Source organism: Leptopilina boulardi, unplaced genomic scaffold (assembly GCF_019393585.1).
Source record: "Leptopilina boulardi isolate dan_hultmark-lab unplaced genomic scaffold, ZJU_Lbou_2.1 LbouV2_156, whole genome shotgun sequence".
Classification (NCBI taxonomy): Eukaryota; Metazoa; Arthropoda; class Insecta; order Hymenoptera; family Figitidae; genus Leptopilina; species Leptopilina boulardi.
Genome location: NW_026137703.1, coordinates 726302 through 750888, shown reverse-complemented (window position 1 = coordinate 750888; position 24587 = coordinate 726302). Strand labels below are relative to the sequence as shown.

At 27.9% G+C, this 24587-nt stretch overlaps 1 protein-coding gene across 2 annotated transcripts in view; it reads left to right on the top strand.

Moving 5' to 3' along the window:
- LOC127276929 (UDP-glycosyltransferase UGT5-like) overlaps window positions 1–24587 on the top strand; it is a 78513-nt gene that overhangs the window by 35725 nt on the left and 18201 nt on the right. Inside the window, exons 3-7 of one of the 2 annotated variants that reach the window (XM_051297680.1) lie at window positions 12184–12279; window positions 12935–13077; window positions 13489–13802; window positions 14006–14225; window positions 19095–19314. In XM_051297680.1, coding sequence (XP_051153637.1) covers window positions 12184–12279; window positions 12935–13077; window positions 13489–13802; window positions 14006–14225; window positions 19095–19314 — 993 coding nt within the window. The remainder of the gene's footprint in view (window positions 1–12183; window positions 12280–12934; window positions 13078–13488; window positions 13803–14005; window positions 14226–19094; window positions 19315–24587) is intronic. The other variant, XM_051297681.1, reaches the window with a different exon arrangement.

Sequence of the window (24587 nt, the reverse complement as noted above, 5' to 3'; positions counted from 1 at the left end):
ACGTTTCTGTTTACGATTGCGTTCCCGTTCAAGAATCTATTCTGTTTGGCCTTATACCATTTGCTCAGTACTGTTATACCTATTACCTAACCAAAATCACTTCGTCTTATATCATGCATAAAAGATATTTAAAATTCCGCAAATTGACTAATTAATTTATATAACATTATATGTATATTATAGTTACTAAAATTAATAAATTTTAAAAATTAAAAAAAAGGAAAACGAACTAGTAAACGATTTTATGATTGTTATTATGACAACGTGGTTTTGATTTTCATAATTTGAATCATAGATTTGTAATCAGTGATCTTAAAAACCCATAGATACCAAGTTTTAAAATATTCGAGCACTTTTTAAAAAATGTTCCCGCCATATTAGATCTGCCAATATGAAATTTTGAAAACTTACTGATTGTATTCTTTTACTATTTCTGAATCCGCCTTTTTTATTTTTTTAAATACAACTTTAGATTCGTCAATAGAAAAGTTTAAAAGTTAGAAGTTTGAAATAAATCCAGTTATAAAAATCGATTTTTACTAAGTGCTTTCTATCCTATTTTAAATTTTTGAAATAGCGATTACATGATACATAATATCATTCACATTTCAATTTAGAAACAAAAAGTTTCAAGCCTTTCTAATGCCAAAAAATAGGTTTTAAACAAATGTATGTATGTATGTATGTATGTATGTATGTATGTATGTATGTATGTATGTATGTATGTATGTATGTATGTATGTATGTATGTATGTATGTATGTATGTATGTATGTCTGTCTGTAGACAAAAAAGTTTGCTCGACGATAACTCGAACAAATTTTAATGAATCGACTTCAAATTTGGTATACACTTTAAGTGTATCAAAATCTCGCTTGAGTTCGTTGGCCAGATGATTTCGTTGAAAAACAACAAAATTATTCAAATTTGTAGTTTTTAAAAATTTCCAAACGTCGCATTTTTAAAAAAAAAATTTTTTCAATTTTTTTTCGAAAATTGCGAGTAAAAATAAACACTTTTTTCCTTTGAAAATTTTCAATAGCTATTAAAACAAAAAAGTTATATCACTTTTCTTAAAAAAGGACAAAATCGGATGAAAAATGGGTAAAATGCAGAGCAAAATTACTTCATTTTGAAAAACTATGTTCATCTATGTATTATTTCTGTTTAAACCACCTTAAATTAACACAAATAACAGTGACTTACTCATAAAGTTCCGATTCTTTTTTTTTTTTTTTATAAGTCCAACTATTGTTTTCCATTTCCAAACATTGCTATTGTTTTCAAAAAATCCTCTATTTTAGAATACTTTATATTGCGCTGTTTATACTATAATTTCGTATTTTTTCGATTATTTACTTTTGAATTAGTTAAAATTCATGTATTTGTAGATTTGTAAACTTTTTTTTCTTTAACACTTTTCGATACAGATTAAAACAAAAAAGTTAAAAAAGTTATGTTCTATAACGATTAAGGTAACAAAAATTTTAAAATATTTTCGATGTGTTATTTTACTCATTAATTTTTTGCGGACCAGTTTTAACCTATTTTGCCACCTTTTCTTTTAGCAACTTTCCTCTCTAGATTTAAAGTTTTTGAAGCAGTATTCCTAAAACATTTTTTTCACTATAACGAAAGCATTGTGAAGTGAAACAAAAATAATAAGTGTAGCAGGCGAAATTATAAAGAATTATAAATTAACTAAGTATAAACATTGCTATTTTTTAAGAGAAAATTCATTTTCCAACAATCTTTTTAACAAATTTAAATAAATCTTTCTACTCCTTGGTTTTTTAGGTCGCTCATTACGATTCTGAAGTCAGTTTTTAAAAATTCAAAATGGCGTATTGAAACATTTTTGACGCGAGATTTTTAGCATTTAAAGGTATTCTAAAGGGATAAGATTTGAAAAAATTATAAAAACTGAACAAAATTTCTAAAAAAATCTTTTTTTTAATGCTTGTAAATTGTTTATTTAAAATTTTTCGGTTCTTTTAGTACACTATTTGATAGAGCCTCAACGTACCTGTAAAAATTCCGTTAATGGGTTAATGCACGCCTCCTTTTCCTATTGTATCTTTCTAATTTTCGAGCGTGAAACGCGAGTGCCGTGATGAGAATGTTATCCTTAAAGTCAAAGTACTTTAAGAAGATGAAATTTAATTTATAAAAACCAAAAATTTCACTTATATAAATTGTACAAAAAAATTTTTATGAATATGAATAAAAACATGAAAGCGGAACCTCATATAATAAATTTGTTGCTTTAAAAAATGTATTTACTTTAAAGTTCTTTTTTTAGTGTTTTTAAATTTTCAATTAATTTTTTCTTTTACTCAATTGAAATTAGCTCAAAGCGGAATGTCTTATTTTAGTAAATAATTTGGTTTGTCGATTTTCGTTAACTACAAAGACCTGGTCAATCCACGGCGCAATATTAAGGAACTAAGTTTGAACAGCTACAGTGCCGTCATTCTCTTTTTTTTGCCCGATAAAAAATTTATTCTAATACCTTTAAACCTTACCTATTTCTATAATTTAATTTAACGTATTTTAATAAAGACTATGAGTTGTTTCTAATAAATTTTTCAAAACAAGTCGATTATATGAAGATCCCCTTTTAAAATAACTACTTTTTTACTTATTTTAACTCTGTGTGTAATTAATTTTACTCTTTTTAATAAAATTAATAAAGATAATTTCTTTCTTCTTGACATTTTACTTCAAAATTAATTAAATCAACCACAAAGTCTGAAACAACTACAAAATCTCATTCTACCGAATAGATTCTTGGGTCATTCAACTACTTTCTGGTAGTATAATAATTAATACAATTTTTAAATTTAATAGGAAAATTTTTGTATTACAGAGTGTAGTTAAAAAGTAATTAATGCTAATAGGTTTTGAATTGTAATAAACAAACAAAGCGCGCGAAGCGCGTAATAATATCGGACCGCGAAGCGGGACGATCATCCTTCGCGCGCCCCGGGGCGCGCTCAAACTAGCGAGCGAAGCGAGCCCCTACGCGCGAAGCGCGTGATGAGAATGTGGCCGCCCCCGCAGGGGGCTGCCAGATTTTTTTAAATATAATGATTATTACAGATAATTAGAACATTTTAACTTATAATTATTATTTATCTTTCATTATTTTTTCATTATTCATTATTATTTATTATATATTATTATTCATAAATTTATTATTATTAATTATTAAATTGTTATATTTTTTTATCTATAAACAATATAAAAATAGTTTGCTTTTTTAAAAAATTTTCTATTTGATTTTAATTTTTAATTTAAGTTTAAAGTTTAAAACATTACAAATTTTTTTTAGGTTTTATTTTTTCAAAATTTTTAAATATTTTTTAATTGCTTAATACTTTTTAAAATATAATTAATAATTTTCAGTTAATTTAAACTTCTTTTTGATTACATAATTTTTTAATATTTATTAATTATCAGTTAATTAAATTTTTTGAAAAAAAACATAAATTTAAGATTTTCATTTGCAACGAAATATTTAAAGAAAATACAAAAAAATATTTAGCATAATTAATTTTTTGTAATTTAAAAGATTATAAAAAATTCATCGAACATTGACTTTATCAAAAATATTTATTTCTAAAATTTTAATATTTATATTTTAAAATTTTTACTTAAATTTATTTATTTATATAACATCAAACTCATTTTTTTCTGTGTATAAATAAATGATAACGTGAAAATTAGAAATATACCTATTATTAATTTAATACTCCACTGATGCAGAATTATTATTATTATTATTATTAATATTATTATTTTAAAATAACCATTGCAATTAAAGTTGGACGCGCGCTTGCGCGCGTGTAATTTTGCTAGTTAATATAATAATTAATATAATAATAATTAATTAATTATTTTTAAAAATCTTTAAATTTTGATTTCTATAATATTCAATTTAAATCTTAACTGTTCAAAAAATGTTATCAAATAACTATTTTTTATTATCCTTGAAAAACAGTATACATATATTTTAAGTTTATATTCTTAATTAAATTGTTTCAAATTATTTATTAAATTAATTAAAATAAATTATTATACTTCCTTTAATTAATAAAATATTAATTTTATTTATATTAACATTTTTTAATTATAATTAGAAAATAGTGTAATTAATAAATAAATACGATATATACTGAGATTATTCAAATTTACTTATTTCCACAATATAATTCCAATTTCACAAACTGAATTAAATTTTTAGAAATTATTGATACAAGAACTTGTACAAGATCCTGGACCAGAAAACATACCTGTACAAGAAAATGTACATGTTCTTGTACATATTTTTTGTGCAGGTTTCGTGTACAAGTACTTTTACATGAACACATATATGTTCTTGTACAAGAACATTTGTTTAAAAATGTTTTTGAAATAAATTTGAAATTTTAATAAGTTATAATTATTAAGACTTTTCACTTAGGCATGCTATTAATTATTGCGCAGCTGTAAAGGCTTCAGAAAACTACTACGCAGCCTTTAAAGTTTTTAATTTTTACTAAACGAAGACATAAATGAACATGTACGAGAACATGTTCTACATCTTGTAGAAGAAAATGTACATGAAACCTGCACAAAAAAATATGTACAAGAACATGTACATTTTCTTGTTCAAGATCTTGTACAAGTTCTGGTACAAGAACATGTCTCAATTCCGGATGCTGAACTTGTTCAAGAACATTACTTGAATATGTACAAGGAAATGTACAAGTTCATAATGAACATCTACAAGATCATTAATGAACATGTACAAGAACTTGTACATTTTCTTCTACAAGTTTTTTCAGTCAAGAGTAACATCTACTAATTACATTATTTGTAATTGATTTATAAAGCGTAAAACAGAATATTCCCTGGCGGATTGTATGATGCGAATGCTCCACGAAATTTGCGGAGCATTCGTGGAACACGAGATTAAGATTGAAATTCTGTCTAAAATGTATTAAAAAATGATGAAATTGGTAGATTATTTATTAAAATCAATAAATTTATGCATTTTAAGATGATTATTGTTAAATAAGTATAAAAATTTAATGTTGTTATTAATTTTAATCTATTACAGTTTATTATCAACATTTGTTGATAAAATCAAGGAGAGGCTGTTCACTGAAAATCCAATTGAACAATGTTTGAGAATTCATTAAAGATTTTTAAGGATTGCTAGTCATTTGCGTAATTCCTATTTTGAAATTAAGGGAAACAGTGCTTTCATTTTATTTGAAGTAATTGAGAGTTACTTGCAAGAAATATAGATTAATTGTATAATTCGCCGCCGAATTCGCTCGTATGTCTCCGTAACCATTCGTGACTCGCAACAATTCTTACTGCATGACTTAGGATTTTACTGGAATCGACGAGATTCGTTCGGATTTGCATAGTATTCGACAAATTCGAACATCCTTTTCAATAATTGTCGGTAATCTCCACTTAAAATACAATATATTCAGAATCACGAAATTTACATTTTCTTATGTTAATTGATGAATATTCGGAAGATACCTAGTATATTTTCTACATTACAAATCGGGTATTCAAGAGCGAACAGCCCCTTGAAAATCAATACAGCCGCGCTTTTTTTCTCTTTAAATAAATTTCTTTTTTTTTATTAAAAGAAAAACTCTTATTTTTTAACCGGAAATATTGGTAAAAATGTATTATTTTATCAAAAAAATTAAAAAAAAATTTTTTATCAACAAAAGTTAAAAAAATTAATTTTAAACGAAATTATTAGTGAAAAAATGTAAATTATTCTATCAAAAATATTGCTGAAAACGATTAATTTTTTAATCAAAACTATTGCAACAGAAATTAATTTTTTTATCAAAAATATCGTTAATAAAATAAATCATTTTTTCAAAAATATGGCTAAGATTAATTGTTATTCATTTTTTAATACAGTAGTGAATTTTTAAAGGAAATATTCATGAAAAAAAATAATTGTTTTATCAAAAATATTAATTTGTTTAATAAAATAATACATTTTTTTACCAATAATTCCGTTTAAAATTAATTTTCTGCAACTTTTTTTTTGATAAAAAATAGTATATTTCGATACAAGGGGCCAAACGAGCGTTTTGCTCATTACAAATGTAACGGCGTGGCAAGAACTCAATGCGAGGCAAAGCCGAGCTTTGAGTTTGAGCCACGTCGTTACACGAGTAATGGGTATACGCTCGTGAGGCAACGAGTATCGAACCATATTTTTCTTTATAAGTGCAGGCATAACCTCGTTTGACAGCTACTTGCAGCTATTCAAAATGGCCGACTCCCTCATTGTGCGCGCGGACGATGAGCAAAATGTTTTGGCCACCGCTTAACGGTGAGCAAAATACTTTGCTCATCGTCCGCGCGTACAGTGAGGGATTCGACTATTTTGGATAGCTGAAAGTGGTTGCCAAACGAGGTTTTTGCATGCACGTATAAAGAAAATAAATTTTTCGTCACATATTTTTGCCAAAAAAAAATTTTCATCAATTTTTTTGATTAAGGGTATGTCCAACATGTGAAATGTAAACAAACCATGCACATTTTTTCGCACTTCTCATTTGCGTAGAAAATAAAAATTTGTCGTTTTCTTTATGAAAATGGTAAATTAATGTATTAAAGTTGGTTACTATACTTTATTTAACTAATTATATGAAAAAATAAGTACAATTATAATGAAATGAAAAGTACACTGAATTAGCAATTTTTTCAAGAACCCGTGTTCGATCCCCGGTCCCTCAAATTTATTTTCAAAATTAATTTCGTTATTTAATGTCTCTAAAAAATTACTTAATCAAGTATGAGTCCCTAAATTTAAGAAATTATTTTTTTTTCATTTTCGAAAACTAAAATTTCTTAAATCAATTTATTTATTAAACTGATTCAAATTAAAGATATAATTATTTTAATTATATTATTATTATTAATTCAATTAATACTTTAATTAATTTTTAAATCCAGCTATCTGGGTGAACATTTAACGAATATTTTTTTCAAGCTTCAATCAAGGCTCGAGCTGAACCTTTAACGAATATTTAATTTAAAGTTTCACTCAAGTTTCGAGCCGAACCTTTAACGAATATTTAATTTCAAGCTTCACTTAAGGTTCGCGCTAAACATTTGCTCAAGTGCTGACATTTAAATATTTACAGAAGCTTTACTTAACCTTTATTCTAAATACTGCGAACATTGAAAATAAAAATTTAATAAATATTTATTAAATCTTCGGTGCTATATGGGTTATAATCTATGACCCTAATTTTGAGGTAATGTCAGATTTTTAGGGTTTCGTCGCCCATGGCCGAAAGCCTTATAGTTTCACTTTGGCGTCCGTCTGTCTGTCCGTAGTATAAACACCCCCTATAATCCCCACAGATCCCAAATTCGAATTTTGGGCAAACATAGCTTCCAAATTCGAATTTTGGGGCACCACAGATCCCAAATTCAAATTTTGGGGCAACATAGCTCCCAAATCCAAATTTTGGGGCCCCACAGATCCCAAATCTCCATTTACTGAATGGACATTTTCCCGAATGGACATTACATGAATGGACATTACATGTCCCATTAGTTAACATGCCCCTATAATTGACATGTCCCAGTATTTGACCTGTCTCAGTAATTGACATGTCCAAATAGTTGACATATCCCAATAGTTGACATGTCCCTATAGTTGACATGTCCCAGTAGTTGACATGTCCCTATAGTTGACATGTCTCTATAGTTGACATGTCCAAGAGTTGACATGTCTTAATAGTGGACATTATCGAATGGACATTTTACCTAATGTTTTTGTTTGTGAATCAAAAAAGATAAATGATAGAAGAAAGACCTCCACTCCACAGCCACTCTTTCTTTTTTCTTGACATGTCTTAGTTGACATGTCTTAATAGTGGACATTATCGAATGGACATTTTACCTAATGTTTTTGTTTATGAATCAAAAAAGATAAATGATAGAAGAAAGACCTCCACTCCACAGCCACTCTTTCTTTTTTCTTTCATTTACCTTTTTGAATTTTGATTTTGCCAATTTTTGATTTTCTTCGAATGACATTTTTTTAAAATTTTGCGGTAAAGTTTTTGTTTGTCAATCAAAAGATATTAATGGTAGAAGAAAGACCTCCACTCCACAGCCACTCTTTCTTTTTTCTTTCATTTTTTAATTTTTCTTTTCTTTTTTTTTAATTAAAATTTAAAGCGCCACGAAACCCTAGATGTAGGCGCAATTGCGCCTAGTTCTTTTCCTATTTTTTCTATGAATTTGACTAAATTTTGAGGTTATGTTCGCCTCCACGCCTATGACCTTTAACGTAAATTTAAGGTTATGTTCTTCTTTGACCTATGACCTTTAAAATTTTAAAGGGAGGGTCATATCTTGACCTCTGTAACAATTTTGAGGTTATGTCCGTCTCTACTCCATCAAAAACTCTGGTTTTTGATATATGTCCTTGATTTTTGAAGTTATGTTCGTTTTAATCTATGATTCTGTCATTTGACTTTGAGTATTGATGTGATGTTAATTTTTAACCTGTGTTTTTAATAAAGATAGTACAATATCTGAAATTTTCGAGACAAATTCTGAACGGTACGCGAGTTATTAATGCTTCGCGAGTTGAATGGTAGGCGAGTACTCTGAGCTCCCGCGTAGCGTCGAAATTTTCGCCTAGCGTTCATTCGAGACAAATTCTGAATGGTACGCGACTTTGAATGCTATGCGAGTTGAATGGTAGGCGAGTAGTGTGAGCTCACGCGTAGCGTCGAAATTCTCGCCTAGCGTTGATTCTTGAATCAGCGGCAGCGGCGGCAATATCTTTTTATAATATATTAATGATATATATATATAAAAATAAAAAAAAGTTATTGATTAAAAATAAATAAATAAAAATTAATTATTATAATTTCAGTTCTACCCTATTGAAAAACCCCATATAGGATCCTATATAGGATCCGTTAAAACTTCCCAGAAAAAAACTAGATAAAATCCTTGAATTTTATAGGAATTTTTATAGGATCCCATATAAATTCGTGTAGGAAAGTGAAACAGGATTTAATGTAGAAAATGACATAGGAGTTATCATATAAACTTCCATTTGAAAAACCACGTAAATTTCTATGTGATTTCCTCTAAATTTTCTCTTACATTATCTTATGTCAATTCCCCTATGTACATTCCTTATAAATTTCCTATGTAATTTCCTGTATGAAAACATGAAAGTTTATAATAGTAACCTTAATTAAAATATTCTTATGTCAAATCCAATATTGTATCCTAGGTGAAATCTTATTTTCTTTATATGTATATAGATAAAAAATTTCTTTGAAAAATCCTATGTCGAATCTCATATGAAAACCCGTGTAAACATATCACATGGATTTATATAAAGGAAACAATATAGGATTTCATATGGGAATTTTTAGTTGAATACTTTATGCAGACGGCAGTTTTCAAAAATTAAAAATTATTGAATTAAAAATTTAATAATATTACTGCAACTCACCTGCAAAGAAAAAAATCGGTGATTTGCAATACACTGTTTGAGTTAGTCTCAGCTTTTATAGTATTCAAGACTGATCTCAACTGTGAGAGACAAAATATTATCACTATCTGGTAACGTAAATGTGGAACTATAATGATCTGCACCTATATTGAAATTACTCATATAATTTTCTATATATTCATAGGAAATTGTATGGGAAATTATATAGGAAATTATATGGGAAATTAAATAGGTAAATAATTTTAGGTGTAGATCATATTGCCATATAATTTCTTATATAATTTCCTTTATAATTTCTAATATAAATGCTTTAGAAATGTATAGTCCGGTTCACTGAGACAAAAAAAATTTTGTGGTCCTGTGTAATTGATATTTTATAACAGATTAAACAGGACATCATACATCCCAAATAGCACATTATCTTGCTGTATGCTAGCTTGATCAGACATAAAAGATTCGTGAACTTCACAGGTAACTTAAAGAAAAGCTAACAGTAAGAAATAAATGCCGGCATGTGTTCACTTTGTAACGTTGTAAAATTTATAATTTTACAATTCCCTATTGAAAATTCTTGTACAAGATCTTGTAGAAGATAATGTACATGTTCAGCAGCTGAACTCGTACCAGTTCTGATGCGGAAAATGTACATTTTCTTGCACCAGTATTGGGAAATTCTTTTATCAGAACTTGTACAAGATGTTGCACAAGATCTTGTACAAGAAAATTTATTTAATATTTGTATACAAAAAAATGTATGTGTTTTTTACATATTCTTGTGCAGGTTCATGTATATTTTCTTGCACCAGATTTGGTATATCTTTTTGTACATGTTTATTTATGTCTACGTTTAGTAAAAATTAAAAACTTTAAAAGCTACGCAGTAGTTTTATTAAGCTGCGCAATAATTTTTAACATGCATAAGTGAAGAGTTTTAATGATTATAAATTTTTAAAATTGCAAATTTTTTTCTCAAATGTACTTGTACAAGAACAAGAATGATTTCATGTGTGAGTACTTGTATATGAATCTGCACAAGAATATGTACAAGAACATTTACATTTTCTTGTAGAAGTATGTTTTCTTGTACAAGATCTTGTACAACATTTGATACAAGAACTTGTTCCAAATTCTGGTGCAAGAAAATGTACATTTTCCGCACCAGAACTGGTACAAGTTCAGTTAATAAACATGTACATTTTCTTGTACAGGGATTTTCAATAGAGAATTCTATACTCAGATTTGTTTCGATTTTAATTATTTTGTTTAGTTTTTATTTTTTGTTGTCTAAATTGGTTAAATTTAGTTATTAATTCAAAATACAATTTGTCATCATTTTTTTGTTGATTCTATGGTCTGTTGCAATGTAGATATCCAAAATTGTAATTTGTCATCATGATTTCACAAAAATTTGAGATAATATAGATAATTGAAATTAATTTCCAATAATTAACTTATATAAACCCTTTATTATTTCATGTAATGATTTCTGAGTCAACGTTCAGAAAATTTGAAGATTTTTTGAAGATGAAATTATATTTCAATTTTAAGTGAAGACCTATATTATTCACTTTAATTTTCCATATTATGTAAATATAAGATTCAAGTATGATTTTTTGGCTAATCTTGCATCAAAATAACGAAAAACGTTGATTAATTAAAAAAAATAACAATCAAGGACAATAATTTGAAGAATATTAGTTATAGAATATTAATTTCTGACAACCATTATCTTCAAAAATTTAAAGAAGAATTAGATATTTTATCGACCAATCAAAATTATTTAAATTGGGTAAAATTCCTGTAGCGTACTGAGTGAAAAAAAAGTTGATCGGATCAGGTTGTATCTTGCACATAGTTTGGGGTGATTACTTTAACCACGAAGTATTGTTAGGTTTTTTCAAAACTGTAGGAGAGGGAGGGGGTTGAATTTTTTTGAAAAATTAAACAGTGAATTTTTGAAGACTTGTAACTTTTAAACAGAAAGATTAAAAAAATTTTGACCTATATGGTTTCGAAAGGTTTTTTCCTGCTCTTTCGAATGGTGCAAATTTTTTTTTAAATTCAAAATTTGACCCTTTATTTTAAAAATCAAAAATGTTGTTGACTTTTTTTTAAGTTTGGTCATTTTTTGTTTATTTATTTTTTGTTTGAAAGTGAAAAATATTTATTTTCACCACAAAAAATATTGAGATGTCCTTTTTTGTTATTTTCGAGATATTAATTAATTAATTAGGTAATAAAAAAATATATTTCACAAATAAATAAAGTTATTGCAATTCTGAAGCTACCAATTGAAAGCTGATGTAATTCCGCATTCAACGAGCCCTATATGAACTATTTTGGATTAGAGGATTTTTTATAAACAATTACAATGTACTTCATATAGGGCTAGTTAGTTGCGGAATTATGACAACTTTTATTTAGTAACGTCAGAATTACGATTTAAAAAAAAAATAAAAAAAGTCAAAAAATTTTGGGGTCATTTTTTGAAGTTACATCTCCAATTTTTTTTAAAAAAGTACCTTATAATGCCCCCTTTAACGGCTTTTGCATACTTAACTTTCTATGCCTTTAGTGAAATATTTTTTGACTGATTCAAACTGATCAATATCAATGTGTAAAAATGGCTTAGTTCGCAAAACCTAATAAATATTTCAGACACATGAATGCATTTTCAATTCTTCAAATGAATATGGCTGAGTCTAATAAATTATGTGAGGACCAAATAAAGAGTGTGGCAGTGCAAAATCTAATGTAAAGTTGGAAATTATAAAACTCTTGAGACTATAAAATGAGGTGTTGATAGTAATAATTATGGGTTATAATATGAAACTAAAATAAAAGTGTGTTTAAAAATTGTATGCACAGACGAGTTAAAATGTTCTGTTTAATTTATTTATATAGAAAAGACGCAAATACTTTTTTGTAATAATTTTAGGTTTAAAAACTTATATAAATACTAATTTTCGAAAGAGAAGTCTTAAAAAATTATTAAAATTAATGTTTTAATTATTTGAAAGCCGTTATGTCAGTAATTAAAAAAAAACTTTAATCTATAACAGTATAAATAAATCAATACAATATTTTAAATTTTTTAGGTTTTAAATGTGTAAAACCCATTTTTACTACCAACTCCTTAAAAATATAAAAACTTTTCTTACCAATAGGGTAACTAACACTCTCCATAATTGTTTAAAATGACAAATGAATACTAAATGTAAAATTAAAATCCTAAAAAATGAACACTAACTTTACAGTGACAATAAACTATTATGTTAAATTATTTTATAATATTATAAAAATCTTAAAAAATTTTGTAACTTGAAGCAATTACGGATGAGAGCCCATTTGGCTAAGAAATTCTAATAAATACTTCACAATTAAATCATAGACAAATATATTTTTATAGAAACAGCAATAAAACATTTGATGCTATAATCATAGAACAGTTGTGGTTTCAATGTTATTATGCTTTAGTTAAGCGATATAACTTTCCTCTTCTAATCGGTTTCTTGAGTGTTGGAAATTTACCATATGCTATGGATTCTGTGGGTAAGTTAAATATTATACCTGTATAAACCAAAGATGATAAATACATGGACAGAAGTTATAATATTTAATACAATTATCCTTGCGATTAATCATATAAATGATGATTTTAAAGTATTTTTAATTCTCTAGACCCTATTAAAGGTCAGCAAAATCTTAACATACAAAATTTAGATTATTTCATCTGGTTAAAGTTTAAAGATATCCGACTTATGTAAACATATATATGTTTAAATTTTTATCAGAAATTTATTTACTTTCTTAAAACTTATCAAAAGCATGGGATGAAGTAGTTGATATATTAAATGTTGAAAGTCTGTATTTATGAGTTATACGACTAAAATTATAATCACACATATACAATTATTGCAAAGGATACTTGTATTTAAAATCTTTTTAATGAATATTCAAAAGGTAATCCAGATAATCCACTACTGAATGCTGACATGGCATTTGCATTTAATGATAAAATGACATTAAATGAACGTTTATGGAATGTACTATACACTACGTGGACCAGGATATATTTTAAATTTATTCATTTACCACAAGCTCAGATAATAGCAAATAAATATATTCCTGGGACTTCTGTTTTTGAAGTTGAGAACAATTTTAGTTTAGTCATTCTTGGAAACAATCACATATTTGGTTATCCTAAGCCATTGTTACCTAATGTTGTCGAAGTACACAGTCTGCATATAAATGACAATCCTGCTCATTTACCTCAGGTGAATATTTTTACTTATCTTTATATTTAAGTTTTTACCTACACTGTTTATTTAGCATATTATATAATTAATGTACGGGAAAGGGAGAATAATGAGTGGTGACCAATAAACGTGCCGCGATAACTATTTTTACCTATAAATAGTCAATTGCATTGTATTAATTATTTTATCAATTATTATTTAAATATAAAAATTTATTGCAGGACATTCAAGAATTCCTAGATAATGCACCTGATGGAGTAATTTATTTCTCTTTGGGTTCAAATTTGCAATCAGATCAATTATCAAACAATTCATTAACTGCACTTTATGGTGCTTTCAGAACATTAAAGCAAAAAATTTTATGGAAGCATACAGGAATTCCAACAATTGAAATCAAAAACATAAAATTTATAAAATGGGCACCACAGCAAACTGTTTTGGGTATAACTTATTTAATATTTAACCATAGAGTACTCATTATAAATTGCTGAAGTACTGACTCAGTACTAGAAGCACACTGGCATGTCAATTTATTTCACACCTGCATTTGTAAATTATCAAAGGAAGTTAGAGAAAAATTAACCTCAAAAAGTACTTACTATCGAAAAGTTATTAAACGAGACACAAAAACTTATTCGAATGATTTTGGCGAACAATACCCTATTGAAAATCCCCACATGGGAAACCACATGGAATCCTATGTCTAAAACTATGTAAAATCCTACTTCCATTAAGGGGGTGTCCTGAATTAGAAAGCATAAAAAAGCTGTTTTTTGATAATTTTTTTTTAAAGGGAAAAGAAAATCTCAACCTAGTTAAACCTAAGGTACATTTTTATGGATGTTTGAAGAGTGTTAAAAAAATTTTAACCACATGATTCGATGAAATGTTAAGGAGTTAGCAGCCTATTCCGAGAGCGCCTTGAAAATTCAGTATCCAATTGGCGGGAAAGATACAGATCGCAATTCTTGACCAAAAAAAAGAAAAAAATTTTTTTCCAATTTTTACATATGTAGTTTCTAGTTGAACCTATAAAAACACGTAAAAGTCGTGAAATAATAATTTTTATTGAAGTTTGAAAAAAATGTATTTTTTAGAAAAAAAAATCACTTTAAAGTGTTATAAAATCTTCTGAAAAAGGATTTTGAACCATGTTTTAGGTTCAACTAGAAGAGAATATTATACTGAAGAGAATAAGCCTTGAACCGATCCAATCTGTCGATAAATTTTTTTGCTATCTTTCCCGCCAATTAGATACTGCATTTTCAAGGCGCTCTCGGATAACTCTTTAACAGTTCATCGAATCATGTAGTTAAAATTTTTTTTATACTTTTCAAACATCTACAAAAATGCACCTTACCTTTAACTAGGCTGACAGTTTTTATCCCCTTCGAAAAAAAATTCTCAAAAAACAGCTTTTTTATGCTTTCTAATTCAGGACACCCCCTTAAGGAAACCATATGGTTCCCATGTAAATCCCCATGGAAAATTGAGAAAGGATTTCAGGTAGAAAGAAATTCAAAACGATTTCCTATGTCAAATCCAATGTTAAATCCTTTTTCAATTATTAAGTATAATTTTCCCATATCAATCCCCAAATGAAATCCTTTTTCATTTTTTTGAAAAATTTTCCCATATCAAATCCTATATCATTCCAGTGTCAAATCCTCTTTCGCCTTATTGAAAATCCCCATATAGGAAACCTAATAGGAATCCACATGGGAAGTGGAACACGATTTCATGTGCATTCTTACATACGATTACACATAGAATTTTATATGTGAAAATTTTTCAAAAAAATGAAAAGTGGTATTCCTTAGGGATTGATTTAGGAAAATTATAATAAATAATTGAAAAAGGATTCGACATGAGATTTGACATGACATTTGATATGGGATTTGATATGGGTAAAGTTTTCAAAAAAATGATAAAGGGTTTCACTTGAGGATTGATTTGGGAAAATTATGTTGGAAAAGGATTTGACATGGGATTTGATGATATGGAAATATTTTTTAAAAAAATGAAAAAGGATTTCACTTGGGGATTGATATTAAAAAATTATACTAAATAATTGAAAAATGATTAAACATGCGATTTGATATGGAAAATTTTCTCAGAAAAATGAAACAGGATTTCACTTGGGGATTGATTTGAGAAAATTATACTAAATAATTGAGAAAGGATTTCACTTAGGGATTGATTTTGGGAAAATTATACTAAATAATTGAAAAAGGATTTGACATGGGATTTGATATGGGGGTCAGTCCAGCGAAAATCATCTAGAGCCGGTTGCTCGATGATTTTAGAAATGCCTGAAATTGATATATAATATTCTTTTATGCAATTTAATGATCATTTGAGGTTTTATATTGCTAAAGACGTCTTAGTATTTTTTAAAATAGTTTTTAAAAAGATTTGATAAGCTGCACGGGTTTGAATCATCCATTTTACAACGATGCTGTAAAAGTCGTTGTAAAATGAAAAACATCCCTGGCGGATTTGATTAATCTAAATTCGACCCAGCTAGGGCGAATTTAGGTAAATAAAATCCGCCAAAGATATCTAATATGTATTTTTTATAATACATATTCATATAAAATACCTAAATAAATGCCAAGTGCTTGAAAATTACTCACCTAAATACTTAAATCTTGATTTTTCAAACCTTGCAAATTAGGTAAAATTAACCTGTTTTTGACAAGATTTTTGTTTTTTATTATCAGAGTTGAAGTTAACCACTTAAAATTTCCTATTATTACGATTTAATTCAAAAATGTATATGAAAATTAAATTCAAAATTATTAATTTTTTTCAACATTTTATATAATTATATAATTATAATTATTTATATTATTTTTTTATTATTTTTATTATATCATTAATTGTAATTATAATATATAAAAACCAACGTACTTCATTTTGTGATTTGTACATTTTTGTGCTTTGGTGATTCTGATACACGTTTCGTTTTAATATATATTATAATATATTTTATATATTAGGGGAGGATGGGGCAAGGATAGTTAAGGGGTAAGGATAGTTAATTGCTGTTATGTTTAAACGGCTTGTTCAAAATTCGCGTCAGTCATGGTATATTTGCGTCTTAACACCAATAGATGATAGTAAAAATTGGAAGTCAATCTGCCACCATTTGCGAAGTCAGGAGTATATTTTTGTAAAAAGTCTGTTTTGCTAAAATGTCAACATAGTGTTTATCATACTGTTTTCTATATTAGTGCTTCAGAATATTTATTTTCGTAAATGTTTTCCGCAGTGGAATTTCCTGCTGAACACGAATATCGTATTTATTTTTAAATTAATTAACGTCGTTCCTTAAAATTTATAAAAAACTGAAATATGGGCTTATGGGGCAAGGATAGTTAGAGCTATTACGTCTCGATAAAATCCTGCTAATGCGACTGCAAATTATAAAAAAATGTTTAATTGTTCTTTTTATGTTGATATACATAATGGTACGTAATTATATACGGAAAACGAAGCTTATTGACCAAGAAATTGGTGATCATCTGAAGAAAATTGGTTAAACCTCAGACTCTAGTTCAGACGAATTTTGATGCAATAATTGATATTATAAAATGTTTAAAACATGTTGTTAATACTTGATATATCAATATTGAATAGTCTAAATCCAATAAAATAAAGAAACCGAAAATTTACTGATTTTCTATGACAATTTTAGCATTTGGATTCTTCTAACTATCCTTGCCCCGGTACTGGGGCAAGGATAGTTGAGATTTTTTTTTACTTTTTCATTCGTATCTCGTAGGGATTGCACTCTACAGCAAAATAATGTATAGCAAAATTATAGCCAAATAACCAGGCTTTCCAAAAATACTACTCGTTTGCAGATACAAATTCAGGTTTGGTCGCTAGATTCGAAAACGTCTTACCTAACTATTCATGCCCCATCCTCCCCTACAATTACAATTAATGATATAATAAAAATAATAAAAAAATAATATAAATAATTATAATTATATAATTATAAAAAATGTTGAAAAAAATTAATAATTTTGAATTTAATTTTCATATACATTTTTGAATTAAATCGTAATAATAGGAAATTTTAAGTGATTAACTTCAACCCTGATTATAAAAAACAAAAATCTTGTCAAAAACCGGTTAATTTTACCTAATTTTCAAGGTTTAAAAAATTAATAACGGGACAAAACCCCACAAAAATTCCTATTGGTATGTCTTCCTAGTGTTAATATACACTAAATTCAAAAGGTTTTAAAAGTTTTTATTTTTCTCCATAGAAGATATGCGTAAACGAAAACGATGAATATAGCACTGTGCAAACTCGAAAAAATCAAGATTTAAGTATTTAGGTGAGTAATTTTCAAGCACTTGGCATTTATTTAGGTATTTTATATGAATATGTATTATGAAAAATACATATTAGATATGTTTTTCATTTTACAACGACTTTTACAGCATCGTTGTAAAATGGATGATTCATAACCCTGCAGCTTATCAAATCTTTTTAAAAACTATTTTAAAAAAAACTAAGACGTCTTTAGCAATATAAAACCTCAAATGATCATTAAATTGCATAAAAGAATATTATATATCAATTTCAGGCATTTCTAAAATAATCGAGCAACCGGCTCTAGATGATTTTCGCTGGACTGACCCATGGGAAAATTTAAAAAAAAATGAAAAAGAATTTCACTTAGGGATTGATATGGGAAAATTATACTAAATAATTGAAGAGGGATTTAACATTGGATTTGACATAGGAAAACGTTTTGAATTTTTTTCTACCTCAAATCCTTTCTCAATTTTCCATGGGGATTTACATAGGAAGCCATATGCTTTCCTTAATGGAAGTGGGGTTTTACATAGTTTTTGACATAGGATCTCATGCGGTTTCCCATGTGGGGATTTTCAATAGGGTATACTCTATATTAATATTTCATTTATATTTTTAGAAAATGAAACAAAACTATAAAATGTTACAATCATTTTTTAAAAATAATATACTTATTAATTTCAATTTAAATTGTTGAATTAAATCACAGAAAATTAAAAGGCATTAAAATAAGTTGCAACGCTTCTTATTTTAATCCAATTTTGCTTATTTTAATCCATTTTGGTATTAAAATAAGCAAAATTGGATTAAATTAATAAGCGTTGCAGCTTATTTTAATGCCTTTTAATTTTCTGTGATAGTGTCTCACAGATCCCCGGTGTGCTTTTTGCTAGAAAAAATAGGTGTATTCTTCGAGGGCTAATGGTTTAGGTAACATTTTTAAGTCATTTTTATTTATAATACCTTTTTTACAGCACATAAGAATACAAAAGTTTTTATGATGCAAGGTGGACTCCAGTCGTTGCAAGAAGCTGTGTATTACGGGGTTCCCTTAATATCGATACCATTTTTTGGTGATCAGTTGTTTAATACACGAAAAATTATAGATTCAAAAATTGGTCTATCATTGGAAGTTGATGGTATGACCAGCAAATCTATAGTGGAGGTTGTAGAAAAAGTTTTACAAAACTCACAGTAAGTTATAATGTCAGATATTTTGAACCCACAAACTTCAAATGTCTCACCTATGGCACGCTTACTCGGTAATCTTACTGCGCAAGGTTGTAATAACTTTGCAGCGCAAGTTTGCGAAACCCAACATGATGATAATAATTATTCAGTTTTTAGTCGCGCGTGGCGCTGTAGTATACCTCGAAGCGCCGTGTATATAATAAATATGGCTCCCCCCTTGTCGACAGGACGAAAACAATACTGGTCTTCGTCTCCCTGTCACTCTTGAATAATCAGGAATCACTTCCAATTATATGTGTCAGAAAGCTCTTCCCTTTTCTAATTAAAGTCGTCTTAATTGATCCGAACCCCCAAAGCACCGAAACTTTCTTTAAAGATTTCTTGAAGATTTATTTGAAATGTTCAAAATATTTAATTGCAATGTTTAGTGAAAAATTGTGTAAAGATTTAAATGTCCCGATTAAATAAATGTTTAGTGTGAAACTTTGTGAAAATTTCCTGAACATTTATTCAAGTGGGACATTTAAATCTTTACACAATTTTTACTAAACATTGCAATTAAATATTTCGAACATTTCAAATAAATCTTTATGAAATCTTTAGGAAAGTTTCGCTGCTGTAGGGGAATAGTGTACGCAGTTTTGAACATTTGAAACAAAAATTAAACCGAGAGTATTTAAACTTATCAAATAAACAAATTTGTTGTCGATAATCTGAAGAATTAATAACTTTGACCTGCAAGTTAATAAAAAATTACGATTGTAAATCCGGTTTCAAATTCACAGTCGTATTTTGGACCGTATAATTATAATGTATATTTAAAAAAATACAGTACAGCTCAAAAAAAGGTTAATATCTCCTATTACATTAAAATGTTTGTTTTGACGTCTTCGTGAGGTCACTTGGACAAAAATTTTCATTTTTCACATTCTTTTTCAACAATTCATGTACAGATATGATTTAAAATTAAAATTTACACATACATTAAACATATGTTTTAAGAAAAAATTCCTATTTTAATTTTTTGCAACTTTTTTATATTTTTTAGCGATTAAGATGTAAAATGCGTCTTAATTTCAAATCTCACTAACAAATATTTATTTCTTAAAAAGTTATAGTGGTTTCAACAATTTTTTCAAATATCTATTATTATATAAACAAGTTGTAAATTCAGATGTTTATTACATGAACATTTTGCTTCCTCTTTACAATCAGCAAAAAAATTTGCTTCCTCGTGGAGAAAGCATTAACATTGAAATAAACATACAAAAATAATATAATAATATAAACATTTGAGTACCTATAGATTTGGGTTAAATATTTAAAGAATTAATGGAAGTTAAAAAATCAAAAATTCACATTTTAGCTGAAATTTCTGAAAAATAAAGAAAAATAATATATAATTTATAATTATTTACAATTATATCAGTTTGTTTCAATGCAAGGAACACAATTATTTTATATTTAAACTTGAATTTAAATAAATACAAAATTTATCATCTAAAATGGGAATTTTTTTTTTAACTTTCATTAATTTATTAAATTTACCTCAAATGTATACTTTATATATACCAATCGATTCGTTCTCATTCAAGAAATACAATTATTTCATATATAAACTTCAATTTAAAAAATCACAAAATTTCATTGCCAAAATGTGAAATTTTTATTTTTTAACTTTCATAAATTCTTTAAATTTAAATTGAAACTATACTTTATATATTTTATTATATATAACCTTAAATTTTTCTGTTTAAAAATTTTTTCGATTAAAAAAAAATTTTGGAAAAAAGACGATAAAATTTGTTTTTTGTGTATTTTTTAAAATCTTTTGGTCAGATTTGAGATATTAATATGATAAATAAGCCTACCAAATTTTATCTAAATCCATTAAAACCTGTTAAAGTTATCGTCTAAACAAAAAAGGGATCCGCACACACACACATACATACATCCGGACAATTGATCAGGATCTCATATAACATTGTTATATTTGTTGATTTTAATATTAATAAAACACAAATACTATTTTAATTTATTTATTTATGAAAAGTAAGTAGGAATACATTTTAACAGTGGGATCTGTACCAAGGCTGTACATAGACTGCCGTTCCCTAAGTCAACGTAGAAACGCAACAAGTTACGCAATTTATGCAAGTTGACAATAGTGACATCTCGACATCTCCCTTTTTTTTATTAATTATTTAAAAATTAAGAACAATTTATAAAATGATTAAGTTTAGAGAAAATGAAAATATTCAAGTTACAACGAAGTCATTCAGTTGATTCGGAGGTTTAACAATTCTACCGCTTCTCGTAGTTCTATTTTCGTAAGTAACTTTTTTTCTATTATAATTTCGCCTTTGATTGTCTGGATTGACATTTACTTCAGGTGGAGGCATTGGGTTGTTTGGAACGATTTCTGCTCTTTCTCTAACAATTTCTCGAGGAGTTACATTATTCGGAACTGGACTGTCATAATAAACTTCGGGATTAATTACAAAGTTTTGTTTGCGATCAAGTTTTAAAAATCTTCTATTCCTAATAAAAATCCTTCCAGTTTCAGTTACAATTTTATACGATCTCGGATTGTTCGTAAAATCTATAACTTTAGCCTTTTGCCAAGTTTTGTCTTGAAGTTGCAATCTAACATTATCGTTTATTTTCAATTTTGAAAGATTTTTCGATTTTTTATCGTAGTACGCTTTTCCATATTTCTGCCGCTTTTTGAGTTCTTCACTCAATTTTTCGTTTCTTTCAACCGGTTTTTCTAAAAATTCAGGAAATATTCCGCGAACATTTTTTCCGATTAATATTTTATTTGGTGATTGTATTTTGTTTGATATTGGAGTGTTTCTCAACTCTAAAAGCGCCAGGAATGGATCTTTTCCGTTGAACATTGCTTTTTTCATAATTTTCTTGCCCGTTTGGACTTGACGTTCTACAAAACCGTTACTCTGTGGATATCTCGGACTAGATGTGACATGTTCAAAATTCCACTCTTTCGCAAATTCTTTGAACTTTTTGCTACTAAACTGCGGACCATTGTCTGATCGTACTATTTTCGGAATTCCAAATCTCGCAAAAAATGATTTTAGTAAATTTATTGTTGTTTCGCTTGATTCGTCGGTTAACAAATTAAATTCAATATATTTCGAATGATAGTCTACGACGATTATAAAAACTTTTTTATTTATATAAAATAAATCTGTGCCTACTATTTGACACGATGAAGTAGGAATTTCGCTTGACATTAATTCTTCTCTCGTATTGCTTTTCTGATATTTTTGGCAAGTTTCGCAGTTAACAATTTTATCCTCTATTTGTTTTGTCATACCTGGCCAATACAGAATTTCTCGCGCTCTGTTTTTTGTTTTTTCGATGCCTAAATAATAATAGTGTAATTTTTCGAGCATAACTTTTCGGAGTGATCGAGGAACAACTACTCGATTATTGTTATATAGCAATCCTTCGTTTTCGAACATGTTTTCTTTAATCGCGTGATAAGGTTTGGCTTCGTCGGGTACATTTTTTCGATTTTCAGGCCAACCTTCTCTGATCAATTTAACAATTAATTGTAATTCCGCATCTTTTTTCGTTTCCTCAATAAATTCTAACTTTCTTTGTCGCTCATGTAATCGTTTAAATTTTAAATTTAATATTGTCGTGTTAATATCTGGATCTTCGGTTTTTTCATTCAAATGTGCACGCGATAACGTATCAGCTATTAACAATTCTTTTCCCGGTTTGTATTCTAAATTAATATCAAAAGGCTGCAATCTAATTCGCATTTTCTGTAATCGAAGCGGAATGTCATTTAGAGGTTTTTTTATGATCGAAACTAATGGTTTGTGATCGGTTTCTACTTTAATCTCTCTACCGATGATAAATTGTCGATATTTTTCACACCCTGTGACAATTGCATAAAATTCTTTTTCGATTTGTGCCCACGCCTGTTGCGTTGTTGTAAATGCTTTCGATGCATACGCGATTGGATTATCATTTTGCAGAAGAACCGCACCCACCCCTGACTTGCTAGCATCAACACTCAAAGTACAAGGTAAATTCGGATCATAATAATTCAAAATCGGAGCATTTGTTAAACATTCTTTGATTTTTTCGAAAGATTCAGAATGTTTTTCTGACCACGTAAATTCGACATTTTTTTTTCGTGAGTTCGCGTAGGGGTGCTGTGATTTCTGATAAATTCGGGATATACTTTGCTCGGTAGGTTATTACCCCTAATAATCGTTCGTTCTGGCATTTTCAAAATTGCTTCGATACTATCTTTCGTAATGGATATTCCTTCGCTCGAAAATTCATGACCTAGGAATTTCACTTTTGATAAACCGATTTTACTTTTGTCTAAATTAAATTTGACACCCTTTTCTTGCGCGATTTTAAATACCCTTATCAGTGTTTGTTCCATTTCAGATTCATCTTTCGCCCAGAGAAGCATGTCATCAATAAAAATTTCTATGTTCGGAATGTCTTTGAAAATTTCCTTGTAAACCCTATGAAAAATTTCGGGACCCGTTTTAATACCGTGTGGCATTCTAAGAAATCTGAAACGACCGAAAGGTGTTTGAAACGTAGTGCATTTAGAGCTTTCTTCCAAAAATTAGATTTGCCAAAATGCTCTTGAAGCGTCAAGAATTGCAAAGATTTTTGCATTACTTACTTTGCTCGCAATTTCCTCGAAAGATGGAAGTGAAAAATGTTCTCTCATAAGACACGTGTTAAGATGCTGCGGATCTAAAACAATTACCAAATCTTTATTTTCTTTTTTAACAATTGTAAAAGCGTTTACAAATTCTGTCGGCTCCTCAATTTTAGCAATAATTTTATTTTTCTCCATTTTGTCTAACGTATTTTTGAAATCATCCATAATTTTAAATGGAACTTTTCTGCAAGGTTCAATTTTACCGGTATAATCGGGTTTCATTTTGAAGTTATAAACATAGTCGAGTTTACCTATTCCTTCAAACAAAGTTTTATTTTCGTTGATTAACCTTTTTGTTATTTTTGGATCAAAAAATATTTTACTTACTGGTACTTTCACTAATGAAACGCGATGCAAGAGTTGGAGATTTTCGATACTTTTAAGACCTAAAATTGCACTCGTAGTTTCGCACTCGGCTACGAATATTTCAAGATCAATTTTATTTTCGAGAATTTTACATAAAACTTTCATTTTACCCAAAATCGGAATTCTCGAACCATTGTAATTTGTCAATGTCGCGTTTGTTTTTTCAATTTGAATTTGCGGGCACACA